Raw genomic sequence first — 12,313 nt, 5'->3', positions numbered from 1 at the left:
CGGTACCTCCGGTGCGGGTCGCGTCCAGAGGCAAGCCAATGATGTCGGCACCGCCCACAGACAGTCGTTCGCCATCCAGGTCCCGACGTCTTGGGCGCTCCAGATCCCGACGCCGCTCGCAGTCCCGGCACCGCTCCCCTCAGCGGTACCGGTCGCACTCGCGGCACCGGTCGGCATCGAGACGGTCGCGGTCAGGCTCCAGTCGACACCGGCACCGCGACTCCAGGAGCAGGTCCCGACGCTACTCGCCGCACCGGTCGACCTCCCGGCACCGAGCTGGTGGCAGGTCCCGGTCCCGGTCCCGGTCTCGCTCGACCTCCCGGCACCGAGCTGGTGGCAGGTCCCGGTCGACCTCCCGGCACCGAGCTGGTGGCAGGTCCCGGTCCCGGTCGATCTCCCGGCACCGAGCTGGTAGTAGGTCCCGGCACCGAAGCGGCGCCCGGTACCGAAGCGGCGCCCGGCACCGTGACAGATCCCGGTCCCGGTCCCGATCCCGGCACCGATATGACTCCCGGCACCGGTCCCCGGCACCGAGACGATCCTCCGTGCCGGCCCGCGCAGACCCGTACCATCCAGGGTCGGCCCCGCCGTGGCCCTCGAGGCAGCCGTCCGTATCCTCCCAGACGGACAGCGGCTATGCGCTGGGCACCGACCGGCAGGCGGCGCTGTTTGCTGATCCGCCGCTGCAGGACCAAGGCCCACAACAGTGGGGATTCTGGACACCCTGGGCGTACCATCAGGCCCAGGGCCCCCAGCAGCTCCCTGCTAGGCCGGCGACTGCGGAGCGTAGGGCCCCTGAAGCCTCTTTGTCTCGCCCCCCTCCCTCCCCGGAAGGGGACGAAGGGTCCAAACAGCAGGACTCCGCTGTGGCTCCGGAGACAGAGGCGAGGGCTGAGGAAGACCCCCCGTTGGACACTATTGTGCCTGGGGTCTCATCATCCTCCTCCCCGGATGAGGCGGTGGCGGGTACCTCCTCCAACAGTCCCCCCCCGCTGGATCTCAGGGCGCACCAGGACCTCCTCAGGAGATTGGCTCAAAACCTGAGTCTGCAGGCAGAGGAGGTCTCGGAGATAGAGGACCCAATTGTCACCATCCTCTCTTCCGATGCTCCCACCAGGGTCGCCCTGCCGTTCATACGGACCATCCAGGCCAATGCCAATACTATCTGGCAGTCCCCGGCCTCCATCCCTCCGACAGCGAAAGGAGTCGAGAGGAAGTACATGGCCCCTTCTAAGGGGTACGAATATTTACATGTTCACCCGACTCCTGGTTCACTGGTAGTGCAATCGGTGAACGATAGGGAGCGTCACGGCCAGGAGGCTCCGGCCCCCAAGTCCAGAGAAGCCAGGCGGATGGACCTCCTTGGCCGTAAGGTGTATTCGGCTGGGGCGCTGCAGCTCAGGGTCTCTAACCAGCAGGCCCTGCTGAGCAGATACGCCTTTAACTCCTGGGTGGCAGTGGACAAATTTAAGGAGCTGCTGCCACAGGATGCTCGCCAAGAGTTTACGGCCATCCTGGACGAAGGCAAGAAGGTCGCGTGCACGGCCTTACAAGCCTCCTTGGACGCTGCGGACTCGGCTGCCCGTACCCTCGCGTCAGGAGTTACGATGCGTCGCATCTCCTGGCTGCAGGTTTCCGGCCTTCCGCCAGAGCTCCAGCACACGATACAGGACCTTCCTTTCGAAGGCCAGGGCCTGTTTTCCGATAAGACAGACCCCAGACTTAAGAGTTTAAAGGACAACCGGGTCATTGCGCGGTCCCTCGGGATGCACACCCCCGTGACACAGCGTAGACCCTTTAGGCCGCAACAACAGCAGCACCGTCGGCCGTTTTCCCAGTTCCGCCAGCGGCAGGACCTTTACAGGCGCCGCGGCAGGAACGGGAGGCGCAGGCAGTCGGGGAACCAAGGGGGGCAGAACCAAGGCTCCTCAAAACCCCCGCCTGGTCCTAAGCCTTCATTTTGAAGGTGCGCTCGAGGGCGCAGTAACAGTTTCCCCTATGGATCCTTCCCCCCCGTTTTCCAACCGCCTTTCGTTTTTCCTCCCGGCGTGGTCCCAAATAACATCGGACCGCTGGGTCTTAAGCGTGGTGCAGACGGGGTACCGCCTGCAGTTTGTTTCGTTTCCTCCTTCCCGCCCTCCTTCCTCGTCCCTCTTCAGGGACCCCTCTCACGAGCAATTCCTTCGGCAGGAGGTGCAGACGCTCCTCAGCAAAGGAGCTATAGAGGCGGTTCCCGAAAACGAGAAAGGCAAAGGGTTTTATTCCCGCTATTTTCTGATCCCCAAGGCCAAGGGGGGCCTCAGGCCTATCCTCGACCTGCGAGAGCTCAACAAATACCTCGTGAAGTTGAAGTTCCGCATGGTATCCCTGGGGACCATTATTCCATCCCTGGATCCGGGAGACTGGTACGCCGCCCTCGACATGCAGGACGCGTATTTCCACGTTGCCATTTGGCCACGCCACAGACGCTTCCTCCGCTTCGTTGTGGGGGCTCGTCATTATCAATTTGCGGTCCTCCCGTTTGGCCTGTCCACGGCCCCGAGGGTGTTTACAAAATGCATGGCAGTTGTCGTGGCGCATCTTCGGCGCAACCGTGTCCACGTGTTCCCTTATCTGGACGATTGGTTGATTCGGGGCACGTCGGAACAGCAGGTGTACAGCCATGTCCGCGTGATCACCGGCATGTTTGCGAGTCTGGGCCTCTTGATAAACACAGACAAGTCCACCCTGAGGCCCACTCAGAAGGTGGAATTTATCGGGGCCGTCCTGGACGCCACTGTGGGCAGGGCCTCGCTGCCTCGGCAGCGGTTCCAGACCATGGCGGCGATCGTTCAACGCTTGCGGTCAGCCCCGTTGACGTCAGTGAGGACATGTCTAACCCTGTTAGGCCACATGGCGGCGTGCACTTTTGTGACCGACTACGCTCGGCTCCGCATGAGGCCTCTCCAGCTGTGGCTTATCAGTCATTACAGGCCAAGGCAACCGTTAGACATGTTAATCACAGTCCCCCAGAAGGTCTTAAATTCCCTCGGCTGGTGGTTGGACCAGTCCGTATTGTGTGCGGGTCTTCCCTTTCACCCGTCTCAGCCCTCGGTATCCCTGACAACGGATGCCTCAGATCTAGGCTGGGGGGCCCACCTAGGGACCCTGCGGACGCAGGGCCTATGGTCCCAGGAGGAGGTGGGGCTACACATCAACATGAGGGAGTTGAGAGCGGTCCGCCTTGCTTGCCAAACGTTTTGTCATCAGCTTCAGGGTCGTTGTGTAGCCGTGTTCACGGACAACACGACGACCATGTATTATATCAACAAGCAGGGCGGCACCAGGTCCTCCTCCCTGTGCCTCGAGGCGATACGACTCTGGGACTTTTGCGTAGCCCACTCCATTCACCTCAGGGCTTCCTTCCTTCCCGGAGTACGGAACACGCTGGCGGATCGATTGAGCAGATCCTTCCTGTCACACGAGTGGTCCCTTCGCCCGGACGTCGCTCTCTCCATTTTCCGGAGGTGGGGTTATCCCCGGGTGGACCTCTTTGCGTCCAAGGGGAACAGGAAGTGCCAAGCGTTCTGCTCCTTTCAGGGCAGGGAGTCGGGGTCGATAGCGGATGCCTTCCTCATCCAGTGGTCGACCCACCTGTACTATGCGTTTCCTCCGTTCCCTCTGGTTCACAAGGTCCTCCTGAAGGTGCGCAGAGACAGGGCTCGTGTGATCATGGTGGCCCCGGCATGGCCCAGACAGCACTGGTACACCATGCTGCTAGACTTGGCCGTAGCCGACCCAGTCCCCCTGCCCCTTCATCCGGACCTGATTACCCAGGACCACGGGTCTCTCTGTCACCCAGACCTGCAGTCGCTGCACCTAGCGGCGTGGCTCCTGTGTGGCTAGCTGGTTCTGAGCTGCGCTGCTCCACGCCTGTGAGAGAGGTGCTCTTGAGCAGCAGGAAACCGTCCACAAGAGCCACATATTCGGCGAAATGGAAACGCTTCTCCTGTTGGTGCGTAGAGAGAAATCTCCGCCCTATGGAAGTTTCGGTATCCGAAATCTTAGACTATGTTTGGTCCCTCAAAGAACGTGGTCTGGCCTTATCGTCGTTGCGAGTCCATCTGGCAGCTATCTCCACCTTTCACCCGGGTGCGGACGGTCGCTCCGTTTTTTCTCACCCGACGGTGTCGAGACTTCTTAAAGGGCTGGAACGGTTATTCCCTAACGTCCGTCCCCCTGCTCCAACCTGGGATCTTAACCTGGTGTTGTCCCGGCTCATGGGGCCCCCCTTTGAGCCGTTAGCTACTTGCTCCCTGCTTTACCTCTCTTGGAAGGCTGCCTTTCTAGTAGCTATCACCTCAGCTAGACGGGTGTCGGAACTCCGAGCCCTTGTGGTAGACCCCCCATATACGGTCTTCCACAAAGACAAGGTACAGCTTAGACCACACCCTGCCTTTCTACCCAAGGTGGTCTCAGCCTTCCACGTCAACCAAGAGATTTTCCTCCCGGTTTTTTTCCCAAAACCTCACTCCTCAGGCAGGGAGCAGCAGCTCCACTCGCTGGATGTCCGTAGAGCTCTCGCGTTCTACATAGAGAGGACCAAACCCTTCCGCAAATCCCCCCAGCTTTTCGTGGCGGTAGCGGACCGTATGAAAGGGCTTCCTATCTCCTCCCAGAGGTTATCCTCGTGGGTTACGTCCTGTATCAGGACCTGTTATGACTTGGCCCATGTCCCTACGGGCCGTGTGACTGCGCATTCTACCAGGGCGCAGGCGTCGTCGCTGGCTTTCCTCGCCCGTGTGCCCATCCAGGAAATCTGTCGGGCAGCGACCTGGTCATCGGTCCACACCTTTGCTTCCCACTACGCCCTGGTACAGCAGTCGAGAGAGGATGCGGCCTTCGGAACTGCAGTGCTCCGTGCCGCGACTTCTCACTCCGACCCCTCCGCCTAGGTATGGCTTGGGAGTCACCTAACTGGAATGGATGTGAGCAATCACTCGAAGAAGAAAAGACGGTTACTCACCTTTGTAACTGTTGTTCTTCGAGATGTGTTGCTCACATCCATTCCACACCCGCCCTCCTTCCCCACTGTCGGAGTAGCCGGCAAGAAGGAACTGAGGAGCGGGCGGGCCGGCAGGGATATATATTGGGCGCCATGGCGGCGCCACTCCAGGGGGCGACCTGCCGGCCCACTGGAGTTGCTAGGGTAAAAAGTTTCCGACGAACGTGCACGCGCGGCGCGCACACCTAACTGGAATGGATGTGAGCAACACATCTCGAAGAACAACAGTTACAAAGGTGAGTAACCGTCTTTTCTGTGTCCTTGGGGTGGCTACATCCCACCCCAAAGCTGCCAGCCTAGGATTGCCAACTTTCTAATTGCTGACAACCAGAACCCCCCTTCCTCACCCCTCCCCGCATTCTGTCTGTCCCCCCCCCAGTCCCCATCCCTTGTCTCCCTCCTCCCCCGAGGCCCTGCCCCTGCTTGCTCCAGTCTCCCCTCCCCCTTCTTTCTAGCTAGATCCTCTCCACCCTTCCCTTCCGTCATGCCCACGGTAACTGGACTTCTGGTGTCTGGTCAGTACCTCTGCCCAGACATTGCCAGGTCCCCTTTTCGACTGGACTGTTCAGTCGAAAACCGGACACCTGGCAACCCTGTGCCAACCATGATCACAGACACCACTGCAGGGAAATGAGGCGACCTGCAGAGCCCTCACCGGTGCCCTTGCGAGGCTGCTGAGACAGCAGTGGTTGTAAAGAGCGAGGGAAGGGAATGAGTGTGCACCCAGGAAAGCCATACTGAGTCTGTCACACACACGCCCTCCCCAGGCAAGATGCCTTCAAGCCACAGCCCTGCCCTGGAGGTGGGGTGCGGAGGCCCAGCAGCCTGGCAGAAGCTCCTGGAGGTTTGCATGGGCAGGGCAGACAGTGTATCTCCTGCTGCTCAGCCCAGCTCCAAGGTGAGCGTCCCTCCCCCGTGCGCCCCTCCAGCCCTCCTGGCTGGCTAGAGGGCGGGACAGAGTTGTGCACCTGCTCTCCCCAAATGCCTTGAGGAGCCAGTGCTGCTAGAGGTGCTGGACTTCCTCAGTCCGTGGGTATCCGGAGCCCAAGCACCAGCAATGTAGCCGGCTCCTGGGCAGGGAGTGGTGGAGAAGGCTCCTTGGGCCTTAGCCTTAGTGTGTGAGGAGCTGCACAGCAGCTAGGGGCCGGAGGCAGGGGGTAATTAAATCACTCTGGGTCTCTCTCTCTGCTGCTGTCATTGTGGAGGATGGAAAGCAGGCTGCCTGTCCGAGCCAGTTTGTCATCCGCAGGACTGGATGCTGCAGGCTGGGAGGCAGAGGAGCTGGCCGAGAGGCTTTCCTAACTCTAGGTGTTTGGGATGGCAGCTCTGGAGAGCCTCCACCCTTCTCCCTTGCTGACTGCACTCTCGGCTGGAGCATTAAGCTTCTGTAACTTGCTAAATTCTACTGCTCTTGGTACGTGTTGCACAGGCCAGCCGGTGCTACAGGACAGGCCCTATGCGTCACCAGGCTGTGAATGGCACCTGCGGGCATTTGAGGCTCTTTAAAGCACAGTGTGGAGCCCCCATCGGAGAGCTGGCCCCAACTGCCCGTGGATCTTTCCCACCTTTGGGAAACTTAGCCATGGAGTGGGGAGTAGTGGCAGTGCCTGGTCTGCAAAAGGTGAGAATCCACCGTGACCAGACAGGCCTCGGCCACCATGCACTGGGGGTCGGGCTGGAGCAGACTCAGCATCTCATCATGTGTAACGTGCCCCAGGTGAGGGGGTGGCAGCTTGGAAGCAGCAGAAGGGAATCGTGGGGCGCTCTGGGCAGGGAGCAGAGCAGTGAGTCTGCCCCTCTCGCCCATGCCAGGTGTTTAACTACGACAAGCTGCAGGACAAAAAGACCTGGATTCTGGCCCAGCTGTTCTGCCGTGACCTGGGGGCGCAGCTGCTCAGCCTGGGCAGCTATGAGGAGGAGCATTTTGTGGCCAACACCCTGAACAAGATCTTCGGGTGAGGAGTCGGTTGTAAAGGGGGCGTGGGCGTGTGCACGGATGTCAGTGCCTGTGCAAGTGCACATACACTCCTGCACCCATGTGAGGGTGACTGTGTGTACAAGAGTCTGCATGTATTTGTGTACATAGATGTGTATGTGTCTGTGTGCATGATTGGCCGTGTGTATACGTGCGACTTTGTAGGCAAAGCATGTACGCTGACCTGAGTATGAGCAGGTACGTATTATGTGTGTAAATGTGTGTACATAGTACAAGAGGCTGAAAAGACTGGAACTTTTGACTTTGGGGAGGCAACAAGGACCTGACACGTGTATGAAATACTGAATAGGCTCAAGTGCCCAGAGCCCATGGTGATGGACACCTCTGTACTAATATAAATTGGCAAGTAGATAGGTGAGAAATGTGTAGCTATTTATCCTTCCTTGTCGGAACAAGGAGCTGCTCCCTGAAATTATAGGGAGCAAGCCGTAAAATGAGGAAACACTTTTTTTCCATAGGGATGATTAGCATGTGGAACTCATTGGCACAATACCTCTTTGAGGCCAAGACCTTGGCAGGACTCCAGGCATTTACATTGATAATGAGAACACCCAGCGGTATAGAGTAAAGATTGAAACCAAGGAGTGTAAAGTTTTCTGTTACAGGGCATAAGCCAATGAGAAAGTGCATCTCTAAATAATTACCCAAGGAACCCTCCCCTGTTGCAGGGAGTGGGGAGCTCTGGGCCATAACTCAAAGCAACAGAATTACTAAACCCCTATGAGCAGGTTATTCCATAATTCTCTACTGGGGGTTCCTGTGCCTTCCGTTGAAGCATCTCGGACAGTTACTTGGACTAGCTGGGCCGTTGGTCCAATCCTGTGTGGCATTTTATATGTCCTGTGTCTGTGTGTATCCGTGCACGTGTGCATACGTGTATGTTTTGCTGTTGCCTAGGCAGGGTGTACGCTGTAGGCAAAGCATGCACACACCAGTGCCTGAAGTGGGTGTGCACGTGATTTTTTTTCACTGGTGTTCCTGGGGATGGGGATAAAATCATGTTTGCAGATGCATTGTGGGATGTACCACCTGCGCTTTGCCCTTCGCACTGCGGAGCATCCAGGGGCATTAGAACTGGCCCTGGGCATTCTTCCTAATAGCTCCCCCTCCAGCTCCATGCTAAAGGAAGGAGACAGGAAGTGTTTCCCCTTCCCACAGTTCACCAGCTTCGTGTGATTTCTTCCAGTGAATCGGAACCGGAGATCCATGAGCAGCACTGGTTCTGGATTGGCTTGAACCGGCGGGATCCTGGAGCAGAGAGGAGCTGGAGGTGGAGCGACGGCCTCGGGGTGAGTGCAGATCCGCTTTGCACAGGAACAGGTGCCAGGCCAGCAATGCCATGAGCTGAGAGGCAAGCAGGGCGGCCACCTGCTCTGCGGGTGTGGCAAACCGGCATCCAAAGACCTCAAAGTGCTGGACACACTGACTGCAAACCATCAACGTAGATAGAGAGGAGCCACTTCACCTGTTGCTGAAATGCAGCCTCCTCTAGGGTGGACAACAGCAGCTATTCAGCAGTGCTGTGCAGTAGTTCAGGAGAGGAAGCAGCTTCTGCAGGGGTAATTTTAGGGAGGCAGAAGGTGACTGTTACCCATTTGGAATTTGGTCAGGGCACCACAGAACAGATCCGGAGCTGATGCAAGCAGGTGTTACTCTGTTGACATTAACGGAGGTTTGCCAATTTGCAGCCCCTGAGGATCTGATCCTCTGACTTGCATAATGAGCTATGAGCTTTTTACTAACCACAAGTGGCCAGCACCTCGTCTTTCCGACTCATAGACTTTAAGGTCAGAAGGGACCATTATGATCATCTAGTCTGACCTCCTGGACAATGCAGGCCACAGAATCTCACCCATCCACTTCTATAACAAACCCCTAACCTATGTCTGAGTTATTGAAGTCCTTAAATTGTAGACATCCCCTTGGGCACTGAAAGCTGTTTTATTGAGACAGGATAATACTGATAAGGCTGCGGAGTTGTCCTTGGGACTCTTCCCTTCCTTCTGGCTGGATAGAGAGCCACCAGAGGCGGACTGGTGTAGTGTCTGAAAGGCATCATGGAGAGGCCACAGAGGCTCAACTTTCCTTTTACCAAATCCAGTGGTTTTCAACCTTTATCATTTGCAGACCCCTAAAGGATTTTGAATGGGGGCACAGACCCCTTTGGAAATCATTGATATAATCTGTGGAATCCCAGGGGTCTGCAGGCCCCAGGTTGAAAACCAGTGGCCTAATCCTTCATGTATGATCCTTCTACAGGACAGTGACTGCAGCATTGGGCTTTGAAAGAGAAAAAGACACAAGTCCCTACTTCCACCTGATTCTGATTCCATCACAGGACAGCTACTGTGGCCACATATTAGAAAAATGGCTGGATCATTTTTTGACCCATATTAGAGATTGGGATCCCATTCCCCAGTGTTCTGCGTCGTGTGTCCAAAATGGATGGAAAGTACAACTGTCCTGGCCCGGAACTTTTCACAGCCACTTTTGCACAGATGCAAGGTGTAGGGCAGAGGAAATAAGGCTGAGATGGGGCAAACAGTTCTTGTGCTGCTACTGAGATTAGCTGGGCACTCTGGGGGTACAGCATTGCACAGCTGGCTAGGTGCATTATGGGAGGGGTTTGCTCGCATCTAAAGCATCAGGCACTGGCTGTGCTCTGAGTCAGAATGCCATAGCACTATCGACAGATCAACCCTCTGATCTGTTGCACCAGGAAACCAGACGATAAGGGCCAATGGTCCAGTTCCCGTGGGTGTGCAGGCTCTAACTCTACCCATCTTTCCTGGCTCCCAGTTTTTCTACCACAACTTTGACCGCAGTAACCATGACGATGACGACATCCGTAACTGTGCAGTGCTGGACCTGGCTTCCTTGCAGTGGATGCCAATGCAGTGTGAGTCACAGCTGGACTGGATCTGCAAACTGCCCAAAGGTAACGGGGAAAGGGGCACAGGGCGGGGGCAGAGCAAGCCGGGAGAATGCAGTTTATAAACTCACGAGTGATGTGGAGAAAGTAGATAAGGAAAAGTTATTTTCTGATTCCCATAATACAGGAACTAGGGGCCACCAAATGAAATTAATGGGCAGCAGGTTTAAAACAAATAAAAGGAAGTTCTTCTTCACACAGCGCACAGTCAACTTGTGGAACTCTTTGCCTGAGGAGGTTGTGAAGGCTGGGACTATAACAGCGTTTAAAAGAGAACTGGATAAATTCATTGAGGTTAAGTCCATTAATGGCTATTAGCCAGGATGGGTAAGGAATGGTGTCCCTAGCCTCTGTTTGTCAGCGGGTAGGGGTGGATGGCAGGAGAGAGATCACGTGATCATTGCCTGTTAGGTCCACTCCCTCTGGGGCACCTGGCATTGGCCACTGTCGGTAGACAGGATACAGGGCTAGATGGACCATTGGTCTGACCCGGTATGGCCGTTCTTATGTTCTTATGTTACGTTCATTCTGTCCGCTGATCTCAGAACACATCACAGACATGGGCGAATTCAGCCTCCCAGCATCCCTGTGTGGTAGGAAAAGAGTCTGATGGGATCACTGACGAGGACTCTCAGGGGCTGCTTGTTTGGAGTCTGTCACCAAGGCAGCGTAGGGAGTTTTCCCTGCCTGAGATGAAGCCGCCTCTTTCTGGATGTAACCAAGGCTGTGTCAGCGCTGCGAAAATAAGGGTGTTCTTAACTTGGGTTAAAGTAGCAGTGAAGAAGGGGTAACGTAGCAGCTCAGCCTCAAGCTTAGATAGTCTGAGGTTGAACTCACCCAGTTAACCCAAGTTGCTGTGTCTTCACTGCTGTTTTAACCCGAGTTAGTTAACGTCTGTCTGTCTGTCTGTCTCTCTCTCTCTCACACACACACTCTCTCTCACACACACACACACACACACTCTTTTGCATGCTTTTGCAGTGTAGACATGCCATGCCTTAAGCCTTCCTGCCCAGAGCTGATATCTTGCTGGGGAGCATGTATAGCTACGTTTGAGGACGAAATGTTCTGCCTTCAGAATGCACTACATTGAGGAGAGGGGGGAAAAAATCCCAAGCAACCCTCCCAAAACACTGCCCTACCACACACAATGAGAGCAAAGATGAGCGAGAAGATGGAACACGTGACAGGTGTCAGTCATATCGCTCAAAGCACGACCAGGAGGCACTCAGAAACTCCGGGGGTGGGATTGGGACAATAACCTGGGTAGAATGGAAGAGCACCAAACTGCAGAGGTTTCTGAAAAATTCCTGGAGGGAGGAAATCTCCATCCACCAAGGCTCCCCTGAAAGCTCTACACACACAGATGCACACACTCTTCAAATTACACAGACTGACACCTCTCCCCCCTCCCCCCGCAGTACTATCAACACACTGATGGGCTTAAGGAGCGGAATCTAAATATTTTCAGCAAATGCACTTAAGTTTGTTTGCCAAGCGGTTCGGGTTATTTTTATGAGAAAGTAGTTTTATTTAAATGGGAAAACCAATGACTTCATTCCTCTGATCTGTGCATGACCATGCATAGAGGCAGGCTTGCCGGCAGGCAAGGAGTAATTTTGTGGGAGCATTTTGTTAAAATGTTAACTGTCCATCGCTGTAACTGTTTTTAATCACAGTAAGCCCACATGACAGCTTGGGACAAGAAGTGAAGACAGATCCTTTGTCCATTTGTATGGCTGAAATTTTCAAATTGTAAAGGAGTTTTGGACCAAATCCCTGGATAGCCATTGAAATAAGGAGGAATTGGTTATGACTCAGTCGTTTATGGTTCCATTGAGTTTCTTGCTTAAAGCAGGGATTCAGTCTGCTGGTTTGTATGAAGAATATAGCGTAGACTCCCAAAACTCGCAGCACACAACCAGTGAGGAGAGGTTGAGTTTTCTGAAATATACATCGCACCTCAAAAAAATAACCTGCAAGCATTCCAAAGTGTTCCAAAGTTAGGAATTTCCAGAGTTAAAGTTTCCTGTGCAACCTTAATTCAGCCCTGTTCTGTATATGCATTATGAAACAGTCTTTAACTACATGGTCACATGCTCCGTTTTCCGCAGGGCCCCGCCGTATTCAGTGCACAAGATAGTGCTCACTGCATGAGCAGATCTTCAGTATTAATTTTTAACCTGATCATTCAGTGTGTGGCCTCAAGCGTTGTTTAACAGTAATAAACACTGTATCTCTTATCTAGCGTCTTTCACCTACTGAGCTCAGAGTGCTTTATAAAGGAGGTCAGTATTGTTATCCCCATTTTACATATGGGAAACTGAGGCACAGGGTAGGG

The 12,313-nt window shown here is 55.0% G+C and overlaps 1 protein-coding gene across 3 annotated transcripts in view; it reads left to right on the top strand.

Annotated features, from left to right (window-relative positions):
- The window catches only part of MRC2 (mannose receptor C type 2), a 116,337-nt gene that overhangs the window by 74,475 nt on the left and 29,549 nt on the right, over positions 1–12,313 (top strand). For all 3 annotated transcript variants that reach the window (XR_003997593.1, XM_030541416.1, XM_030541415.1), the window contains exons 13-15: positions 6,857–6,999; positions 8,227–8,329; positions 9,840–9,978. Coding sequence is in view for 2 of the 3 variants with exons in the window: in XM_030541416.1 (XP_030397276.1) it covers positions 6,857–6,999; positions 8,227–8,329; positions 9,840–9,978 (385 nt within the window). In the remaining variant the exon portion in view is untranslated. The remainder of the gene's footprint in view (positions 1–6,856; positions 7,000–8,226; positions 8,330–9,839; positions 9,979–12,313) is intronic.

The sequence above is a fragment of the Gopherus evgoodei genome, chromosome 23, assembly GCF_007399415.2.
Source record: "Gopherus evgoodei ecotype Sinaloan lineage chromosome 23, rGopEvg1_v1.p, whole genome shotgun sequence".
Taxonomy (NCBI): Eukaryota; Metazoa; Chordata; order Testudines; family Testudinidae; genus Gopherus; species Gopherus evgoodei.
Note: the sequence above shows the minus strand (reverse complement) of the source record. Positions and strands in the feature narration are given on the sequence as shown.